Source organism: Anolis carolinensis, chromosome 5 (assembly GCF_035594765.1).
Source record: "Anolis carolinensis isolate JA03-04 chromosome 5, rAnoCar3.1.pri, whole genome shotgun sequence".
NCBI lineage: Eukaryota > Metazoa > Chordata > Lepidosauria > Squamata > Dactyloidae > Anolis > Anolis carolinensis.
In genome coordinates, this window is record NC_085845.1 from 111,254,846 (window position 1) to 111,277,750 (window position 22,905).

Here is a 22,905-nt window from a genome sequence, read left to right on the forward strand (position 1 = left end):
GTAGCCGGAGGGAGATGGGGTTAAGGGTCCTAACACCTTCCTCTGAAACCTGGTTTACTCATGAATTTTAACTGGTTAACCAATTTATAAGTAAACCGGGGGGGGGGGGGTTAACCTGACACATTTCAGGGGGGGTTTGAACGGTTAACCCCCCACCCCGGCTACGGACCTGCCCCCTTGCCTCAGTTACACACACATATCTCATTTTCCCAATTTCCTCATATAAAAGACCCCATATCCCACTACAAGCCCAGGTGCTCTATGCAAATGGGAAATCCCCCCCTCCCCTCACCATCTTAAGCAGGCATAGGCCAACTTCGGCCCTCCAGGTGTTTTGGACTTCAACTCCCACAATTCCTAACAGCCGGTAGGGAGTTGAAGTCCAATTGTGGGAGTTGAAGTCCAAAACACCTGGAAGGCCGAAGTTTGCCCATGCAAATTTAACAGCTATTTAAGGACAAGTTTAGACAGTGACAGGACCCTGTGCCTTGTCTTTCCTTCCTGCCTTCCAATTCTCTCTCAGGGCCCCGATTCCTCCCAGTGCCTGGGCGCAGAAAGGTTGCACATGACTGGGGAGCGGGAGCCAGGGGCGCATAAAAATAGTTTCCAGGCGCAGGAGGAGATCCCGAGGGCAGGAGAGGAGCCAGGTCTGGCTGGGGATTGGAGTCCTCTCGAAATAGAAACTTAGCGGGTCAAGAAAGGGAAGAAGAGGCGCCTAGGCTTTTCCCCAGTTCAAACCCAATGCAAACAAAAGCTGAGGTAAAACTGAGGGGAGGGGGGAGGGAGGGCGTTTGGACGGGCTCACCTCGATGTCACTCCAGACAGAGTCCTGGTTGCACATGTCCCACGCCATCCAGCTCTGGGAGGACGGCAGGGGAGCGGGCAAACTACAATCCACCGCCAGAGCGAGCGAGTGAGCGGAGAGCCGGCGCGAGCAGAGAAAAAAAGCCGCCTTCCCTTTCCTTTCCCTCCTTCCCCTCCCTCCCTTCCGTCCGTCCGTCCTCCCGCGCAGCCGACCAGCCCCTCACTGAGAGAGTGAACCGAAGACACCTGTCTTACTACTGTTCCCCGTCACGTGACGAGGCTATTAAAAAGTAGGCTGGCCTGTCACTCATAACAACCCCCCTTCCCGCCCTCCCTCCCTCCCGCTTCCCCCCACCCCACCCCACCCCCGGTCGCGCCCCCCTTTTCTCCGTCTTCGTCGCTCTGTGTGTGTGTTAGAGAGAGAGAGCGCGCTCAAGCCCTCTGACGTCACGCTCAGGGGCAGACCGGAGGCTGGCGCCAAGTCAAGCCAAACACGCGCGCAGAAGGCAAACAGGCAAGCAAGCAGCGCAGAAGGCAGAGCAGGGCGCGCGCTGAAGAGGAGGAGGCGGCGGCGGCGGCGGCACGCGGGCTCTCGCTCTCTCGCGCACACAGGGTCGCTCGCCTCAACCGCCGGGGCTCGCGCCACACCTCTCCGCACGGTCGGCCGGGCCATTTACATGTACACACCATCTCCACAACAATAACAACAACAAGCAATATCTCAATAACGCCCTGTTTCGGACATTAGGACTTGACAGCAAAGCTCCACGAATTCTCTCTTTGCCGAAGTGTTTCCTCAGAAGTGTTTTAAGACACCCCCCCCCCCCCCAAAAAAAAGTATCCCCCATGTAGTCTGAAATCCCAAGTGGTCTACATGAATGGCTGAGAATTAGGCAGCTGCGGTGGCGCAATGGGTTAAAACTCTCGTGCCGGCTGGACTGCTGGCCTGAATGAAGAGGTGGTGTTGCTGACCTGAAGGTTACCGGGTTCGAAACCGCTAGACTGCCTGAGCTCCCGTGTAGCTTATGGGGACATGAAAAAAGCCTCCCAGCACGATGGTAATACTGTATTATTATTATTATTATTATTATTATTATTATTATTATTATTATTATTACAGTAGAGTCTCACTTATCCAAGCTAAACGGGCCAGCAGAAGCTTGGATAAGCGAATATCTTGGATAATAAGGAGGGATTAAGAAAAAGCCTATTAAACATCAAATTAGGTTATGATTTTACAAATTAAGCACCAAAACATCATGCTATACAACAAATTTGACAGAAAAAGTAGTTCAATACGCAGTAATGTTATGTTGTAATTACGGTATTTACGAATTTAGCACCAAAATATCATGATATATTGAAAATATTGACTACAAAAATTGCTTGGATAATCCAGAAACTTGGATAAGTGAGGCTTGGATAAGTGAGACTCTACTGTAATAATAAATCTCTGTGTTTTCGAAGGCTTTCATGGCCGGAATCACAGGGTGGTTGTGTGGCTGTATGGCCATGTTCCAGAAGCATTCTCTCCTGACATTTCACCCACATCTATGGCAGGCATCCTCAGAGGTTGTGAGGTATATTGGAAAAAACTAAGCAAGGAAGGTTTATATATCTGTGGAAGGTCCAGGGTGGGAGAAGGAACTCTTGTCTGATGTAGGCCAGTGTGAATGTTTTAATTAATCACCTTGATTAGCATTAATGGCCTTGCCAGATTCATGTCCTGGCTTCTTCCTGTCCGGAGAAATCTTTCGTTCAGAGGTGTTAGCTGTCCCTGAGTGATTAATGTCTGGAATTCCTCTGTTTTCAGAGTGTTGTTCCTTCTTTACTGTCTGGGCTTTGGAATTTTTTTTTAATACTGGTAGCCAGATTTTGTTCATTTTCATGGTTTCCTCCTTTGTGTTGAAGTTGTCCACATGCTTGTGGATTTCAATGGCTTCTCTGTGTAGTCTGACATGATAGTTGTTGGAGTGGTCAAGCATTTCTGTGTTCTCAAATAATATACTGTGTCCAGGTTGGTTCATCAAGTGCTCTGCTATGGCTGATTTCTCTGGTTGAGTTAGTCTGCAGTGCCTTTCATGTTCTTTGACTCATGTTTGGGCGCTGCATTTGGTGGTCCCTATGTAGACTTGTCCACAGCTGCATGGTATACGGTAGACTCCTGCAGAGGTGAGAGGATCTTTCTTGTCCTTATCCAAAAATCCATAAGGACTCCACCCCGCTTAGACCCATTGTGAGTGCCATATGATCTGGCAAAATTTCTGGCTGCACAGCTACAAACCCACATTGGGCTCACCACAGCCTACATCAAGGACTCAACCCACTTTATTTATACCCCGCTTTTCTTCCTCACGGGACCCAAAGCAAATTACAACATCTTAAAATCATACAAACAACAGACCAAATACTAAATATAAACATCACAAAATAAGCGATTTTAAAAACCAAACTACAATATACAGTCACGTTTGTGTGGCATCATGTCAAGTTATATGGCACTCTGCTCCAGTAGTAATGTTATGGCATTTTCTATCACTCAAGGTTAATTGCCTTCATTGAAAGCCTGTCTAAACAGGAAACTTCTGGGCAATGTCTCTGTAGACGTCTGATTCTCTCGCACCAGAAGTGACTTGCAATATGTTCTCAAGTCCCTTCTGACACAAAAAAGTGGCTGAGAGAGTCACCCTTTTGCTTTCTGGTGCTTCAGTGGGCACACATTTTGCTTCCTGCACGAGGTTATTTTGAAATAGTGTTTGGAATTATCTCCATTCAATATAGATAAGGTGAAACATATATGAATTTTGCATTTAGGCTTGGGTCTCAACGCGTCTCATTATGTATGTGTATACAAGTACAACTATTCCATCATCATCATCATCATCATAACAACCCAAAGTACTTCCCATCAAGGCCGGTTCTACACTGCCATACAATGCATTTTATATGTCTATGCTGATCATGCAATGCCGTTCAAACAAGCCTATTATTTATGTACTAGCTTGGCATACCCAGCGTTGCCCGGGTTATTAGAAAAAGTCTTTTTGCTTTTCTTCTGTCTCTTCCTTTTTTCCTTAACTTTCTGTTACCGTACATTGTTCTCACTCTTTCGTTGTATTTAATTATTTTATATTTCAATAAAAATTTATATACAAAAAAAGAAAAAGTAAATTTTTACTTGTACAAAATGCATAAGGTTGTGGTGAACTACAACTCACATCATTCTGGATTAACCCCAAGGAACTTCATCAGTACTTAAAGTTTGTTATGTTGGGCAAGTTTGCTCTAGATGCATCATAGGTGGGGTTCAGTATGCCTCTTTGGCTGTAGAGTAAACCACAGCTTCCATCATGGTGAGCCAGTCCCCTCAAATCCCTCCAGTAGGTTGGATTAGTCATGGGGGTTCTGTGTGCCAAGTTTGGTCCAGGTCCACCACTGGTGGAAGTCACAATTTCCCTGGTTGTGAGTGAACTACAACTCCCAGAAAGAATTGCCAGTTCCCTCCAAACCCCTCCAGTAATCAAATTTTGGCATATCTGGTGTGTGTGCCAAGTTTGGTCCAGATCCATTGGTGTTTGGGTTCACAGTACTCTCTGGATGTAGGTGAACTACAACTCAAGGTGAATTTCCCCCAAAGACCTCCAGTATTTTTTGCTGGTCATGGGGGCTCTGGGTGCCAAGTTTAGTCCAATTCCGTCTTTGGTGGAGTTCAGAGTTCTCATTGATTGCAGGTGAACTATAAATCCCAGTACCTACAACTCCAAAATGTCTAGGCAAATTCCCTCAAAACTCACCAGTATTCAAATGTGGGCATATCCAGTATGAATGTCAAGTTTGGTCCAGATCCATCATTGTTTGGGTTCATAGTGTGTTCTGGATGTAGGTGTACTACAAATCTTATAAATCCCTCCAAAGACCAGCAGTATTTTTTGCTGGTCATGGAGATTCTGTGTGCCAAGTTAGTTCCAGGTCCATCGTTGGTGGAGTTCAGAGTGCTCTTAGATTGCAAGTGAACTATACATCCCAGGATCTACAACTCCTATAAATCATGGTGAATTCTCCCCAAACCTCTCTAGTATGTTCAGTTGCTGATCAATTCCTCTGTTTGCTGTGTGCCATAGAAAAGAATAGGAAAGGGTTATGGGAGAGGCAGTTGGCAGGGTCATGCAAATTCCACATCAATGGAGAGAGTAAGGAACACTAGGATGTCTGTGGTGGAGGAAAAACACAAAATCTAGAAGGAAATCATCTCAGTGTGAAAGACTTCACTTGGGTGGTGGGCAGTATTGTGTTTGTGGAGGACATTGGCAGGGCTCTTGGACATGTTCACTGTGCTCACTATAACCTGAAATGTCACTGGAGGGAGAGCCATTGGTCTCCTGAGTAGTGGGAGCTATAGCTATATGTGGAAGTGGGAGCTTATCTGTGTAAGTGGACACCCTGCCACATGCACACATACATATTTTCCACTTTTATTATGTGCATAGAAAATCGATATATAAATGCAAGGATTCTAAAATAATAAGATTATTAATATTATACAAATCCAAAGTGCTTCTGGTCCCGAGTATTTTGGATAAGGGATATCAGAGATTTCTATGCTGCCTTTCTCCAGACCCAAGGCGGTTCATGTCATCTTTAAAAATATACATAGTAACATAAAATCTTGAACAAAAAAAAAACAGAATAAAAGTTCCAAGAATGCTCCTTAGCAACAGTATTATAAACCATAAAAGTTAAAATTAGTCTAAAATTTCCCATACGACCATAAAGTGCCTCAACCTATGACGAGGTCAAAACCTTTTTACATCCTCAAATTTGGATACAAGGAATTGAGGTTACTTCCCCAAGCTTTCATTTGGGCAGCAGACCTAAAGGAAAAGATCTGTTTTTGGCTTCATTAAAACACTCTTGAGGTGCTAGACTATGCCAGGTTTCAGTGCCTATAGTATATCTGCCCTCCCCACCCAAAATAGTTTTTTTTGTAGTTAGTAGCAATATCGTCTATGCATAAATCTTGCACACAAGATCTACTGATCACTACTAGACTACCATTCTGAATCAGAATATTTCATACTTAGTGCAGTTGTATCTCTGGAAGCAAGTCCTAAACGTGTTTACTTGAAATCAAGCCCCAAGAGGTATATAGCCAACTTACTCTCAAGAAAGGCTCAATAGGAATCCAGCTCTGGAAGCTCACAAGTAGATCATGCAAACAAATGTTCTACTCCTCAAATATACTCTCTCTGTAGTGGGAGGCTTTACTACATTTCTCATGGCTGAAATCGGTTAAATATATATCCACATCCTATATGATTGAATTGGATAGAAGCCCTTCCGCATGATGAGAAAAGAGGATAAATTAGAAACTTTCTAATGCATTTTCCAGAAAATTGCAGCTATCAAAAGTAAGTTTTCTAACTTAAATGACTGAGGGATGCTGGGGGGCGGGGGTTATATTTTTTCTGTCTGTTTTTTCATGACGGCACTCCCGAAAAACCAGTGTTGTTATATACAACTAGTTCGGTGCTTTTCTCCCTAACGGCTCACATTCCTGTTTGCATTTTCATATCAGCAGATATTCTCCACTGTTGCCTTAGGGCACATTTTTGTATAAACACCATTATACATTAGCCATGCAGCTGACCTGGACTACACATTTCCTAGGGAGGGCACAAAGCGTACTCCCAACACCATTATGCACTCAAAAGACTGTTTTCCCCTTCCAGCTTTTTACAGGTGCGCCTGTTTTATGATAACATAGCAGAATGAACCCACAACAAACGAAAGGCATCTTTCCCGCAACAGGAAAAACAAGACCTTTCCCTTCACCTGAGTCTTACATTTCTTTTCTTTCCCTTTCTTTTAAAGATTAAAAGCTATACTTTTAATTAGCTGTGTGCCACAGTCTCTCTTACAAATTCTAAATGCGAGATCAGTCATGCTGCGCTACTAGTTAGAGTCACACTACAATAATGGATCATGCCTCTTTGTTATGAAATATTCATTCGGATTGTCATTTGCAAATTTGAGTATTCTAAATGCTAAATGAATACAATTATTATCCAGCGACAGAGCTGAATTGACAGACAAGAGGCGGCAATTCTTGAAACACTTGCCCCCACCGATTCCATGTCCATTCAAAATATGAATCAAGCAGCAAGTAAATGTTTAACTATTTACTACCCTATTTACTTGTTACTACATTACTACAACTTCTTGGTTGATAGATCCAAACAGGGAAGTCCAACATGTATAGAACCAAGTGTTTATCTTTATCATGCAAATCTTCTAAAACAATCATATTTTCATCAAAACTAAATGATTAAAAATACTATCACTTGTACTTTAGCCCATTTTTTAAAACATGCAGCAAAATTCACTGTGGCTACAAAGAAACTGTTGAGAAAAATGATTAAAGTAGAACGTCAATTTTGTCAATAGTGGGTTGAATAAATTCCATCCAAAATGCATGCTGAATAAATCGTAAAAATTATGCTGATTTAATGATAAAATGTTTAAGATCCAGGGCGAGGTTTGCCACCTCTGCCCATAGAACACTCACGTAAAGTAATGTTTGGAAGCTGACTGGTGAAAAGAAGACTAGTTTTTTATTAATAATTATCTGTGGATCCATGCTTGAAGAAATAGCCTTCTATCATATATAGTTGTAATTGTGTTCACCTACTGTACCAAATCCATCACTTTTATTTTTAAGTTCCATTCACACCTTTTATAGAATGGTATTTTTACTGCAACATCTTAGATTGCTGTTTTTGTTCAGGGAGGGGGTGCATTTCGACCTGCCCGCATTGTTTTCTATTTTCTACAATTCCACTTCACTGCTTTTCTGTCAAATTAGCAAGTTAACTGACAAACAGGCAATTGCAAACTTAGAAGCAGTTCAAAAACTGATGGGGGAAAAGTTGCCTGGTGCATTTGTTCATTGCAGAGTAATATCACATGGAACCGTGATAGTTGTAAGTATTTGAGATTACATATATTTTTACAAATACAAGTGTCATTATAGCCCACCTTGCATCAGCAACAAAGGTTTTCAAACATTCATATCAAAGTTCTGTCCCAACAGTACATTTCGCCCTAATCCATTTCTAAGTAGCAGTGCAGTCTGACCTAACTTCAGAAATTTTTCCCATTGGGAAGCCTTTCTCCCACATTTCAAATCTGAGTATTATACACAACTAAATATTGTTTGCAACTCTGATAGCCCCAATAATACCTGTCACTTTCCACATAAGGTGAGTTATGGCACAAAAAGGAAGCAATGAAATTAGAGAAGTTAATGTGTTCCCTCTCAAATCCAGTTTCACTCCCACAGGATGAGACCGGGGAACAAGGGCAGCTGCTCCAGAGAGTCCACACTGTACCCTTACAGCTATGTTAAGTACAAGTTCCTCCAAAGAAAAAAATTAACATTCATCCGTTTCTACATTATGTAACACAAAAAGCATTAAAACTAACTAAACACCATAGCGAAGTGGTTGGAGTGTTAGTCTATGATTCAGAAGACCAGGGTTTGAGCCCCCACACGGCTGTGGAAACCCTCTAGGTGACCTTGGGCAGGTACCACTCCCTCATATTCTAATAAAAACTTGCCACAAAAACCCAGTGAAAAGTTCATCTTAGGGTCAGAAATGATTTAAAGGCATACAACACCTTTGAGCTGCAATGCAGTACATGATAAACTTTTTCCTTATGTGTTCATCTAATGGTTATGTTGCTTTTATATAATTCTGTAATATCAGGTATGCTTTAATATGCAGGATGTTGAAATGAGACCCACAGAATGCATACACCCTCAAAACATCTTTGCATCTTTTTTTATTTTCCTTGTTAGATTTTCAATCTTGAGGAGCATGATTTTTCTTAAACAATTCTGTATCTTTCCTAGTTCTTAAGGCACTCAATAAGAACAGCAATTCATATTGTTTATCCCTCCACCCTGTATAAAGCAGCTTCCTAATGAATTATTTGCAGATGAATTGTAGAAGACTTGTTCCCTTTATTGCAGCTGATGACTGTAGATGATATCACATGACTCACAGGATACTATGGAAAGATCCATTGCTCTGTTTTCCATCCAGCTGAGGTCAATCTTTCCTCAGTTCTTGTTTCTCCAACTAACAACTCTGCATTTCTCCCATGGAAAAACCAGAAATGTGGCTCCTTACCAATTGTTATGCCAACAAAGATATTATAGTGCCAATGATGCCAAGTTTGATAGATTCTAGCTACCTACTGCCCAGTACAAAATCAAGACTATGTACATCTGTAGTGTCTGTTGGCAAAATTTTCAGTTTCCAGATTTTTAAAATTAAAGGAAAGTTTCCCATGTCCCTTGCTACGGAGGAAAGTTTGAGAATGTTAAGACAGTGATTCCTTCCTGATACAATTTAGTTCCAAGAGGTAAAGCTCTGCAATACAACTAAAAGGCAATACAACTTTACTGAAAAGTTGGGCTGGCTCAAATGGATATCCTATATAGTGTATTTTTACTTTATTAATTTTTTATTAGAAAATCCATGGCACCTCTCTTATCTTCATGATGTCTCAGTTTGCTTTCTACTCAAAATCTTTTGTTGCGCTGCTTTTCTGCCCTACTGAGGACCTCTCTTTACTTTACCACCGCAGTCAAGCCGAACCAGCTATGAGCACCAGCTTGACCAAACTATTTCTTTTATAGGCAAGCAAACAGACTTGCATATTTTGTAGTGCTGGCTATGAATTAGGGCAGTTTGGTGAAAAACAGCAAACTGAGCTTTAAAAAGAAGACATTACTGGCTGCCAGGTGCCACTGTTTCTCTACCTACAATACTTAAATAAACTATTTGAATTAGAGCACAGAATCCAGAAGAAATGCAATTTGTCTTCCCATCTCCATGCATCTTTAACAAATGCCATTTGTAACCTTAAGGGCTTTCACATCTTTGGACTAGGGCATCTTATCTTTCTCCACGTTAAGAACTATCTATATACATTAAGATTTTGTGAGGTTCTTCCTGAAGGTGGCCCTCTTACCTCAGGCAAACAGAAGCTATGGGGGGTGAGGTGCTATGGTAGCACCCCATTTGTAAAATCCTTTTCTCAGAAATATTTGCCTGATGAGTCCCTTACAGTCTTTCCACACTCATCAAAGCTCTTTTTCATAATTTATATATATCCACATTTTATTAAAATTGATGTCTGCTTTTTCAATGAACCACAACTGTCCTCTGTTCACAGCACCAAAAGGGCCAGAGATAAATTGTCTGTATAGCTTCAACTATACCACATTGAGGACGTTGTCCTACCAAACCAAATCCAACTACCAGCAATATTTGGAAGCCCATATGGGCACACATGACCTAATTTTGTCTCCCATTTTGCCCTCTCTATAACAAAGCTGTAAACCTTGTTTACAACCGGTGTGATGCATTTGAAAATTAAGTATTTTATTAATAGAAATTATACAACTGAATCAATACTTTTAAAAGGTCATGGGATTTCTTTGAGGACTGAGGCATTTGTACACATTCACACAAATATACACATTCCAATCATCCCAAGCCTGTTTCTTTATGGAAACTAATTACCCAAGGATTCAATATGATCTGAATGTGAATTTATACAAAAAATGTGCATCATCCACCATACTATAAGAAATGCCATCAATTAAAGTCCTACATGAGGATTAATTGAAGGGTATTCCAATCTTGCCTGCAAATGTACCAGGAGTGCCTTCAAGACTACAGCCTATGTCATTTTTACCTCATTCAAATGTTCTTCATCTTTTTCAGATATACGTTATGAAGAAATTCAACTGATGAAACTAATCAACTGTGGAAAAAGTGCATTTTTTACTTTATTTCTGCCACACAGTTTGATAAAAAGTGGATAGAAGAACAGATGACATTGCTACCAATGGTACATTCTTTTCTTCTTCCATTGCTTCTTGCTATGGCTTCCAGTTCCAGGCTGTAGCACACAGCAATTTGGGGTTTGCTTTGGATCGTCGGGGCTTATAAGATAATTATTTGTGGTTTGGATCCAAAGGGCTACAAAGGACACACCAATCTGAGTGTGTTCTTCCAGTGCAATTTTATTTAGGTCTACATAGGACTGCAGTCTAAATAACCCTTAATTTCATGTTTTAATTCTACTAATTATTTGTTTTAATAAACAAAATTAAAACATGTATTTGCATCCAGAAATGTTACACAGCTACCTATTAATACTTTGCTCTCCATGTTTTGCCAGCATATTTCACTGCTTTTACATTCCCTATTAATAGCAGAGAAATCCAAACCTTCAGATTTGCATATTTGTCATTTACTAATCCGTACAGACGTGTCTTTCTTTTATTTCCCTTTATTTATTCAAAGAATGATCTGATTGAAAATGGTAGAGATAAGACAAGGTTTGTCATATTACATTAGTTATTTCAAAATTGTATTTAGGACTGCTACTTAAAATATTTCCTTTTCCTTTGCCTTAAACAGAAGCTTTTCACAAAAATGAAACAGATGAAGGTTCCCCCCCCCCCCCCCCCGACCCGGCATGGAATTAAGTAACTGGGAAATCTTTATAGCAGTGCAGTATGGTTTGCTCAAACAAGTTTGCGGGAAGGCACATATTGGTTGTACTGATCTCCTAGGATGCATTTTCTCAACACCATTTCAAGGCAAAGTATCAGGAAGTATGTTTTCAGATTCATCCAAATCTTGAATCTCAACCTGATCTGGAAAGGTCTGAGAGATGTCCAAATCAAAATGTGGCTCCTCTGAATTACAATGAATCTGAACTGAAACTTTCCAAAACTTCGTTAATAACCTTCATTTGAGGAATGGAATGTGCCTTCGATAAACAGCTCTCAATATTACCTTCAAACCCTCCATATTAAGAAAATAGTAAACAAAGGGTGTGATTGACAGATCTAGGTTCTAGTCACAGGGAATGGTTTTTTCAGACTTCTTCCATCCCAGTTTAAGGAATATGTTGCAGTTTTCAGTCCTTGTTCCTAATTTTCTCTTTGCAGAGGAGGGATTTTATGTGACACCTGTAGGATCTAGGAAGGTGCAACACAACACTGGCTTGAAAATGCTGGATGTTAAGTCCTTCTGCCTCTGCCACTGAATGGTCTTCATCTTTCACACAACATTTCCCTTACCGTGAAATTGGTACGAATTAAGGGAAAAAGTTATCTTTTTAAAAGTTTTCAGACTTCTTGTCATATATCTATGATATATGCTCTTTTCAAACGAACTGCCACATTCTCCAAAACGTGAGGGGAGACGTGGAGTGAAGTTGCTCCTGTTCACATGTGAACAGCCCCTCACAAAACAAAGGGAAAAGGAAATAAACACCACCAATTTTTCTGAAATTTTCAGAATTTCTAATTAGAGCCACCATTATAGCCCTGATTATAGTTCATTTCTATTGTTAAATATATAGCTACAAAGTAACAGATGTATAGAATCCCCCTACTTATTAAAAAATCTCTAACCCGAGAGAGGTCCCCTTGCAAAAAAATTGGCTGTATCTGTTAATCTGAAGAATTGTAGATTTCATTCCTGCTCCCCAAACATGCTACTTCGCCTGCAACTTTCATTTAGTTCTAACAAATAGATATGTGCACACACAGAAACAAACACCATTTCCAATGCTAGCCAATATAAAGGCATGGAGATTTTGATTTCTGATTCAAAATTTGGATTTATATCCCAATCAAATTGAACCAGTGTGATGTACTGAGGAAGATCAGGGTTCAAATCCTTGATCAGTGATAGAAACCCATTGATTCACAAACTCTCAACTTTAAAGGAAGGCAAGGTTATATCCCCTCTGAACAAATTCTGCCATAAAACACCCATTATAGGCTTGTCTTATCATAACTATAAATCAGAAATGACCTCAAGGCACATTAACAGCAACAACTTTCTTTTTAATGCCCAAATTGGGATTCAAAACAAATCTTGCACCTAACATACAATACGAGTATACCAAAGACTATTTAGAGAAAGAGAATGAGGGAATCATATTTATTTATGATGCATGTCGCACTGTAATATTACATTTCAAATGTGGTGTTCTTCACTTATTTGGGATACATTCTGTAAAATTAAACCCCTTTCAGTTCAAAAGACAAAGGAATGGGCAGGAGGCAATAGAAAAGTGTGAGATTTTCATTTTAAATAAACTAGAGGTAGAAGATAGCTGGCCAGAGCAGAACATTTCTCATCTTCAAACAAAATCTGCTCACTGATATATCTTTGAGTCAGCCTTTTCTCTTTTGAACTTGGGCCTGGTGCTTGGCTTTTCTTATATTAGAGCAGTTTGATGTTGGATATAAATGGATATAGGATATGGATATAAATGGGGTGGGTTCCCATGATTACTGCACTTTTTTTTAAAAAAAAGAATCATGTTTTTGTTGAAGCTCTATGATGGACTGGTACTGTTTGTGTAGACAGATTAATTCCAAAGAAATTAAGAATTGAAGTAAAGTTAAAAAATATAAATAAAGTGGAATACCATATGGCCAATATTCTAGATAGTGGATATGTATACGCTCTATGCCCCCCCCCCCCCCCCCCACCGCAAGGAAGCGGCAAAGCACCAAAACTCACTGCTATGGCCATTAAATGGTTCTGAATGAAGAGTGGTGGACACAGTTGGACATCTCATGTTTAGAGCCACAATTCCAAATCCTCTTACCAACAGCTTATAGGAGTTATATGTCAAAACACCTGGAGTGTTTTCCTGAACATGACTGCTGGATGTATACCAGATCCTGTCTAGAAGAAATGGCATAAATAGCTTGTCCCAAGCCTACATATTTGGCAGCATTGGTCTGCTGGGGTGGGCTCCACTGAATCAAGAAACTGCTCTGTGCACCACTATGCCTGTGCACAATGTTGATGAAAACCCCCCAAAAAACCCCTACTGCTCACAGAACCCAGATACAAATGAAAACGCAAAAAAGACTTCCAAAATTAATTTAAGTGAACAATTCATAAGTGTTTCATACATTTTCCAAACAAGTTCATATGGTTGATTGTGTGAGTTGCTTCCATTTCACAGCATCTGTGTCTACCTGATAACTGGAATCGTCTGTCTACGAAGAAGTGCATAGACTAATAAAACTAACAAGCATTATGTTTCTTTCTGGCTTCAGTTGAGCCTTGCCAATGTAACCCTGATTCCATTCTACACTTGAAACTTATATTTCTGGATTTTTTCCAATATGGCTTGAAGGGCAAAGGCATTTTATATACGAGAAACTCTATATGTTCATATTATAGCATACACATCTGACCCCTTACATATTTCTTCATACATAAAGATTTATTATTCCCCAGACAAATGTTCAATGCATGTTGAAAAAGGATCACATCTGACTTTCTGGTGCGCAACTGTGAATGAATTACCATTATTCCTAAGAAAGAATCCTGGCTTCTGAGAGTCCTTCTGCCTTCAGGTGAATTGTTGTGTCAAGCGGCAATTGAAATTAGATTGTCAAACACACTTGTTCTTTCTGAACGAAAAACACCCCAGTAAGCTGATCCGATTTAAGAATATCTGCTGTTCCTACTGAGGAAAATTCCAGGCTCAAAACCATTAGCTCTGTAGCAAGATTTATTTTGGAGGAGTTCATTTAAAGGGAAGCTCTAAACAATGCCAGAACTAATCCTTTCACTTAGGGTATGTACTCAAAGTTCACTCTGAAGCTAATGATATTCAAAAGCAGGGGAAAGGAGTGGGAGTGGAAGTATGTAAAGGAATGGTAAAACTGATGTTGTTTTTTTCCTCTGTTTTTAAAGCCTCATTCATGTAGACAGGGCATTTTTAATCCCCAAGAGTCAGGTTTTGTTGCAGAATGCACACAGAATTAGACCAATAGGCTAGGCCTTTTACAATAACATTGTCACCTTGAGGGCTGTAAACAATGTTCCCATATTTCAGCCACCTGCAAACTGTTGTTTTGTAAAAATGGAAAAAAATATGTAGTATTTTTATGACACAGACTTGTTTTGATTACCTGTTTTCTGGCTGAAGAAGAAAGTTTGCTTTCCAGTCTGTCCAGCAAATTGAACATTTTCCAGGATTTTACTCCTAGTTGGAATAGGGCATGCTATACTCTGTGAGTGCCATTTATTTTACAGCAGTTATCCATATGAGTAGCATCCTTTACAAAGATTCCCCCAGACCTAGGGCATGTCTACACTGGCCATTTACTTCAGAGACAATCCAGATTATTATGGTCTAGAGTACCCCAAGAGTGACTGTGATGGTGACCAGACACCGACCAGAACCTGCTTCAGTGCCGCATTGATATCTAGATGGTCCAACTATGCCATAACTACATTGACCACATTGAGACATCATCTTGTTCTCCATGTCACCACCACTGCTCCCTGCCAGCCACAGAGTTCATTGTGAGCACTTGACAGCCATCTGTAGCATTTGCACAACCAGCAAGGAGAGCATAGGGCAACCTTCTCCTTCTTGCTGGCCATGCAGATATCTCATTCTGAAATCAGAGCTCAATGGCTAGTGGGGAGTGGTGGTTGTGACACAGGAGAAGGCTTCCCCTCCTTCTGCGGTGATTAACACAGGGAAGGAGTGATGGCACACTGTCCTTCTGGACAGAGGATTAGGCTGAGTGTAACCCAGTCCATCTGTCCAGACTGTCCTGATGTCCATGGATATGCTAGAGTTTCCTGCAAAGTCTAGAAAATGCCTAAAGTGGGGCAAAGATGGTTAAGGACAGAAAACCCAGCATGCACACCAGACATCACTGTGCATTGTGGAGAGGGCCAGCATTTGATTTGAGGTGAAGTTGGGGAGGGGGAATAATTCAAGTAGGCAAGCCTCAGCCTTAAGACATCTGCCCTGTTTTTCTGCAGCTATGCAACAGCTCAAGAAGTCCATAGCAGAGCTGGAGGCCATGTGCTTTCTATGCCAATGAGTCATTGTGTCCAGTGTTTTTTACCCCTACAGGACTGGAAAATCTCTGTTGGAGATTTTGAAATACCATGCCAGTTGGTGTTGGACAGGATGGATCACTGGAATGATTCATTTACTAATGGGCTTCCTTATTTTTATGCAGCTCTTGTTAATTTTAAATGGAGTGGTATCATTTTCTTGCCTGAGGTGGAAGATGGTATCTTTTCCTTCATTCTATACAAAAAAAAGCTTGCTGGATTGCCATTTTTTCTCATTTTTTCTAGCAATGGGACATGACATTCTCCATCACAATTGAGGGCAGCAGGTCAGTATAGAGGAGCAGAAAAAAAGTCCAGGAGAAAGGAAAAGCTTAGGAACACATGAGCAACAGTCATGATCTTTTCTCGATCTGCCACCTCAAGCAGTGGCTCACTCTGCCTCATGGTAGGCTAGCCCAGTTGCACCCTATAGCTTGCTGGAGTGTTCTATTCAAATCTCTCATGTTTTTCTAATATTTTTCAGTTTATGTTTTCAGATTCATCCTGCATCCTGCAAGACTCCATTTCTTAAGATAACATTTTTTTTAAAAAAAAATCCCATTTCCAGAAGAGAGAGAGAGAAAACGAAGGAACACTTCATCATATTATTACCAATTTATTACTCTAAGGCTGCATACAATGAAGCGATGACTGCGAAATATCCCTAGGGGTTTTTCTAGAGGTATATCTCCAGCTGTTTCATTCTCACATGTGTCTCTGTTTACAAAGAAACGGAAAAAGATGTTTGTGCTCCAGCTCAATATAATATTACATTGTTTGCAGATTTCCTTTTAGTGCTGAATGGGAGTGTGCAATGCAAACCGCAGCCCCATTCGCTGGGGACAGAGTACGGAGACAGCCTTAAGCTATATGAAGCAACGATGGTAAATGGTAATGCCTGACTAGTAGCAAAATGCCATAAACACTGCAATCCTGGATATTAATTCTTGCTTAGTAAACATATTTATATTTTGTCTCCTCTGAAAGAAGTGCAAAGGAAGAAATATCAAACACCTTTTAAATTTTATTTGGTCATTTTTAATGACAGGTGTGGATGTGCAGTGAACAACCTCGCGAAATATAATTTATTTCCTCCCTAGCGTAAATATTTATGCTAGGAAGAAAAGGTCTTGCCAACTTTTTAAAAAGTCATTTATACAAATGAGTAAATCCTCCCAAACAATAAGTAGGAAAGTCATAATTCTCTTAAATCTTCCTGAAATCCAAAAATTAAAAAAAATGCTGAACTAGAAGAAAGACATAAACATCTAAAATATTTTTAAAATATTTTAATCATAAAAAATAGAAACTGCCTCATAAATATAGAGGCATACTGTATATGAAAATGACACTGATATAAAATACTGTACCTTTTACTGTCATATTCAGCATTCCTAACATAGATAAGATTTTCCCATTTGCCCTGCCTGACACGTCCGTCAAGTCTGTCAATACCAGCACTTTTTTTTTTAAACTATATTGGTACATGCTAGAAACATCTGCCTCATGACATTCTCAGACACTTCCAAGACTTCTCTTTTTTATGGTTGAACATTGATGGAGAAGGTACTATACACTTTATTATAACTGAAAGTTACAGGTAGATAAACACCAGCCCACAAAAAAGTCAATTTGTTGGAAAGATCAAGTACCTGTGCCAGTGAACAGCAAAGCATTTTGACAAATGGATGTAAGGACTGTCCAGGAACAAACCGTTACTCGTATAATATGTTAAACTCAAGCATTCAGACTAATCAACTCACAGTCTAGTCTTGAAGTTGGAAGGTTTGACAGCACCTCCAGGTTTACTTTCCTCTGTCCCGCCTTCTCATTAGATTAGAAGAAGAAGAAGAAGAACATTTTATTGATTAGCCCTTAGGCCATATAAACAACCAGGCTTGAAAAGACCTGGTTACATTCTATACAAAAATTAAATAAAACACTTGTAACAATACAATAAAGAAATATGATAAAACTGAACGTATACATCATATTTCATTGTCACCCCTACAATTTACCCCAATCAGCCCCATATATGTGGATCTCACATGTATTGTTTTGCTCAAATACAGATTAAAAATCATTAGATTAAAGGGTACCAAATAGATCAGATTTCCATGAATGAATCACTATGGAGTGCAACTTAGGGTGAGCGACTTTGGGCCATGAATTTGAGAAAGTCATTGTGCATTTTTATTATGCAGCATCACTTCAGTAAATGTTCATGGAATTGATAATATTGGGTAAAACAATTTATTATCTGTCAACGAAACTCTTTTCTTTCACAAAGGAAACCCAGCAGCCCTTCTTCACTTATCCTCCTTGACCTCTGTCTAGCTGAATGTTTTTTAAGCTACATTAGCTTTGGGAGGATTGTGAAGTAAGGCTGGAGAAACACAGACATTCAGAGTCAGGTTGCAGCAGCATTGTCTGCAATAAACATTGCAGTAAAACCTGAAGTGGGAAATGCACATGCACGCTTGGTTAGGAATGAAAAGTTTATGGGAACATGGTGAACTTCTCCTTCTCCTCCTACTCCTCCCTCCTCGCTTTTTCCCCCTAGCCTCCTCTTCTTTATCTCCTATTCCTATTCTTTTCCCATCTCTTCTTCCTCTTCTCTTCTTCTCCCACTCCTCTTCCTCTTTTACTCTCTTCCTCTTTTCACTCTTCTTGCTCCTGTTCTTCATGCACATGCACTTGTGTGAGGAGGGAGAGACCTCATAAGCCCTACTCCTTTTCCTCACTGCAGGAGTGTGGCATGGACCAGTCAGCCAGCAAAACGTGAAGCGCCAGGCTTTCCCCACCTCAGGGAGGCCATCTCTTATGTGTGGGTTTCCCCTCCCCTCCCTGGTGGCTTCTCTCTCTCCCTCTCCCTTAATTCCCCCCACCTCTTCATAACGTCCCTCTTCAAAGTACCTCTCCAGCCCTCACTCACCACACACACATCCTGTACATCTAAATATACAGGTGAAAAGCAAGAGCCGTACAGGAGCTAGAAGGATTCCCCCTTCCCCACAAAAAAAATCACCACCACTTGTAGTCAACCACAGTGCTCTATCTGCGTGCTTGGTCATCACCTATCACATCTGTGATGTCATAACGGGAAACTCGCACAGACAGCAATGAGATGAGGCCAACCCTTTTCTTCTGGTTGGTCACATAGGCACTCTATTATGACATCACAGATGCCACCATGAAAGCCGGGTGTTCAGAGAGAAATCCATGGACAGCTGGAGCTCGTGGTGGCAATATCATGAAGATCCACCCCATTCCTTTGTACTGAACCACATGGGGAAAGGGTGATGGCATGGTATCTTTCTGAATAGCATATCAAACCAAATCAGACCCGGTCTAAATTTCTGGAATATTTCAAAGTCCTGGGATACTTCAGAGTTTTCAGCAAGCTCCGGAGTATCCCCCCAATGTGTCAAAAGTGAGGCAAAGTCAGAAGTAAGAAAACCCGTGCTACATACTGGAAGTCAGGGTACATCATGGGGGAAGCCAGCAGTGAATTTGAGATGGACTTACTTTTTCTTGCCCACGTAGACTCACCTCATGTCTGTCTATAGATAATCATGTGAGTCCTGTGCTTATAGATAATCATGTGAGTCCTGTGTCTCTGACCAATAAAAGTCCTTCCTCATCAAATTCCTCAAAAGCAGTCCTGTTATTCTGACACCACAAGAGACTTGCAAATTTTGCATACTGACAGATTTATGGGAGAGAGGCTTTTGTGGATTAAAGTCCAATTCAACAGATCCAAGAATGGATTCCCACTACCTAAGCAATTTCTCAAGTCGCTCTTGATACGAAAAAAAAGCCATCCACTTTAGGACCCTTCCATGGTGACTGATGAAATGGGTTGAAGCGTGTACTGGAATCTCTGCCTTTCCTTGCTCTCATACACTGATCCTCTGCCAATGTGCTTGCTTTAGGGATGTGTCAGTTAGACCTGTAAGCTCTGAAAGGGATACCAACAGTAGTAATGAGAGGTAGCACTTTGGCTCGAGATATTTTGCTGTCTGAGGCAGGGCCGCAAAAAGCACCCGCATGCATGTCAAGTCACATAATATAAAAGACAGCCAAATCATTTTGGCATAGGGAGCGCAGAATCCTAAAACACCTTTCCCTTTGCCTCCCAGTAAAAATATAATAACATAATAAATAACATTTTGCCGTCTTTTCATGACACTCAAAATCTACTCCTGCAGCCGTGGGCTTACTCTGCCAATGGGAGGCAGAAAGTGCTTTGGGCTCCTAGTAGCTAGGCAACTTACAACCCCCTCAATAACCATCATTTGAAGTCTTCCTTAATCTTGCTCCACCCAGAGTTCTGCAATATAACACGTCGTTTTAAATGAAGAGATGCCAACATTCAAACGTCCTCTGAAGTTCTACTTTATGCCATGGAAGTCTAATTTTCCTCTCCTCCCTGAAATGAGGGAATGGTTTTGTTCTCTCTATTTTCATATTGTCCTGGTGCCATGATGGCGGAACGTTCTGATTTGTTTCACCCGAAGGTGGGAAAAGTAACTTTTGGGGATTTTAGTTCCAAAATTACTCGCTTGCTGGTGTGGCACTAGCCATGTTATAATTTGTAGTTTAAAATATAACTTTTTTGTAGTTTGGTCTTACCTGTTTTCTTAAACAGTAATCATGTACTTTGTTACCTGTTTTCAGTCTATACTAAACAGAAATGTAACCCACCATCAGAAAGTATGTTCTTATGTTCTGTTTTGAAATGTTAACGAATATGATAGAATTCTTCATTAATATGGTCCCTAGACCAAGAAATTATTTCCCTCTGCCTGAACTTACCATGGAAACAAAATACTGTAAATAGTAGCAAACCCTATTGAAATTAACAACTTCTGCCAGATGTTATCATAAGAGTTCCTCTGGAGGACCTAGAAAATTTCTGCAGAGGTATCTTCTTTAGATCCTCCAAAGTAACTATAGTGGAATTACCAAAGCATCGCTTAGAGGTGACATATTTTATCAGATGCAGATAAAACTGAGGGTACCATAATATACTCCCATTTGGCTTTCTATGTGGCTGCCAACACTAGATGCTATGGGATTTAATACAGGATTTATTCATGCTTGAAACCAGTGGAACAAATTAGCCATGACTAGGCTAGGTCCTCTGGATTTAATGAATCTGAGTATGCATAAGTCTGGATCAGGCATTGCCTTTTCAAAATGAGGATAATGAAAACTATGTTACAAAAGCACTGGAGAAAATGTAAAGAGATTTTCCCTCTTTACCTGTCCTACTGTGATGTTTATGGACTGTTCCATTTCTTTTCTGCTCTTTACCACTCTCTATTTCTTTGTTATCTTCAACGAAAACTGGTACAATGGTAACCAACAAATCATTGTCTTTCTCTTGAGCCAAGTAGTAAGGGATTTAGAAGGAAGGTTCCAGAAAGAGAAATAACAGACATAGTAATCACAGGACAAAATATGTTTTGTTTTATTTTTTAGTAGCAGAACAAAAAAAAAAACCCGAAATGTGACTGCAACAAATATGCTTGTAAATACATGCACCATGAAATGGTAAGGGGTCCACAGTTAGGTGCCGATCCCTGCTGACTGTTTATGTCTTGGGATGTTCAAGCAAATAGTCCTTCTGTACTTGCTATGTGTGTACTTTTTCACAAAAGGAAAAAGTAAATAGTTTTGTGCAGAAATATTTTGCTCAAATTGATGGGGTAGGGAGCAGAGGAAGATAATTTGTTGTCTTCTCTTGTGCTGGAAGTGAGAAGTCTCATAAGAGGTACATCCTCAAATGGCTGCCACAGAAAGAGGGTTCATTAAAATGCAAAATTCTAATATCACATTGTTGAATGGGGTTTCATAAAAAGGAGAAAGGGAAGGATAAATTAGAAGCAAGCACCTTTAAGACTTACTTGTTTTTGATTTATTTTAATATTCTTTATTTTACAGCTAAAAACCATCTAGTCTTGAAGGTGTTGATACATTTCTTTTTCTCTCTCCTCCCTTACTCCTATTTTTGAGTGAGAATCCAACTAATTTGGTGCGAATTTAAATTTATGTTGATCGCAGACTGTTATGTAGAACACACTATTTTTCCTGCACTGATATATGCTTAGAGATTAATAACAAAACGTTTTTTAAAAAATGATTTGCATCCGATAAAACTTGGCAATTGCAATAGACTACAAAATAGGCAATGTTTACTAGAAAGTAAAGGATTCATTATGACGGCAGGGAACTGAAACTAAAAATAAATGTTTGGAAATAGAGTTTCAAAATAGCAGAGTTAGCATGATGTGTTAACAGTTACAGTACAACCAGATCTTTTCAAAAAATGTTATACAATGTGATGCACTTTTATTCAAAGTGGGGTAAACAGTAGAGAGCAAAAATTGCAGATGACATGACATTCATTCTGACAGTGATGTCCAAAAATAACATTTAAGGCGCTACAAAAGATGTTCTCACTAGTGGACCCGCAAAATAATAATTCCGTACTGAAAAGTGCAAAATGTCATTGGCAGCTTTCAGTGATACAGTTCTCTGAATCCCACCTTTATACCGTAACTCTCTTTGGACTTCTGTGTATGGATCAAAATAAATCCCTCGTGTAACTGCTGGTTTTGCTTTAGAGTTGGAGAATAAGTGTGCCTTTAACTATACCAATGTAAAGAGAGGCAAGGTAGCCCTGTGGTCTTCCTTTCCCTTATCCCTTGCTCTTTTAAAGCAGATCAAAACTTTTAGAGAAAGGGGGAAATAGTGGAGGATGCAAAATGGAGAGGAGGAAAGAAATAGATATATAGATATAGAATAATAGAATCACAGAGATGGAAGAGACCTCGTGGGCCATCCAGTCCAACCGCCTGCCAAGAAGCAGGAAAATCGCATTCAAAGCACCCGACAGATAGATATAGATATATAGATATAGATCTATAAGAAGCACTAATGAATCCTATCAATTTCAATGATACATTTGCAGTGTATGCTTAACCATAATGAAATTTTTTAAGGATTCTACATGGGCGAAGCACATGGAATGGATTGTGCCCATTCTGTCTCCAGTGCTACAGTAAGCCGCATCAATGAAACATTTAATATATTAGGTTCAGAAGTCATG

The 22,905-nt window shown here is 40.1% G+C and overlaps 1 protein-coding gene and 2 long non-coding RNA genes across 5 annotated transcripts in view; 1 reads left to right on the forward strand and 2 right to left on the reverse strand.

The window, feature by feature from the left end:
* ppargc1a (PPARG coactivator 1 alpha) overlaps nt 1-22,905 on the reverse strand; it is a 752,174-nt gene that overhangs the window by 109,786 nt on the left and 619,483 nt on the right. Inside the window, exon 1 of one of the 3 annotated variants that reach the window (XM_003221345.4) lies at nt 806-1,115. The exons of the other annotated variants lie outside the window; for them this stretch is intronic. Within the exon in view, the coding sequence (XP_003221393.2) occupies nt 806-853 (48 nt within the window). The 5' untranslated portion in view covers nt 854-1,115. Of the gene's footprint in view, nt 1-805; nt 1,116-22,905 lie in introns of those variants that run through there. 3 annotated transcript variants of the gene reach the window in all.
* LOC134299407 (uncharacterized) lies at nt 1,131-11,115 on the forward strand. The gene is made up of 2 exons (XR_010006606.1): nt 1,131-1,862; nt 10,602-11,115. It is a non-coding gene; the product is annotated as an uncharacterized LOC134299407 (long non-coding RNA).
* LOC134299402 (uncharacterized) lies at nt 16,389-18,828 on the reverse strand. The gene is made up of 3 exons (XR_010006602.1): nt 18,724-18,828; nt 17,552-17,612; nt 16,389-16,505 (listed from the first exon to the last, which is right to left on the reverse strand). It is a non-coding gene; the product is annotated as an uncharacterized LOC134299402 (long non-coding RNA).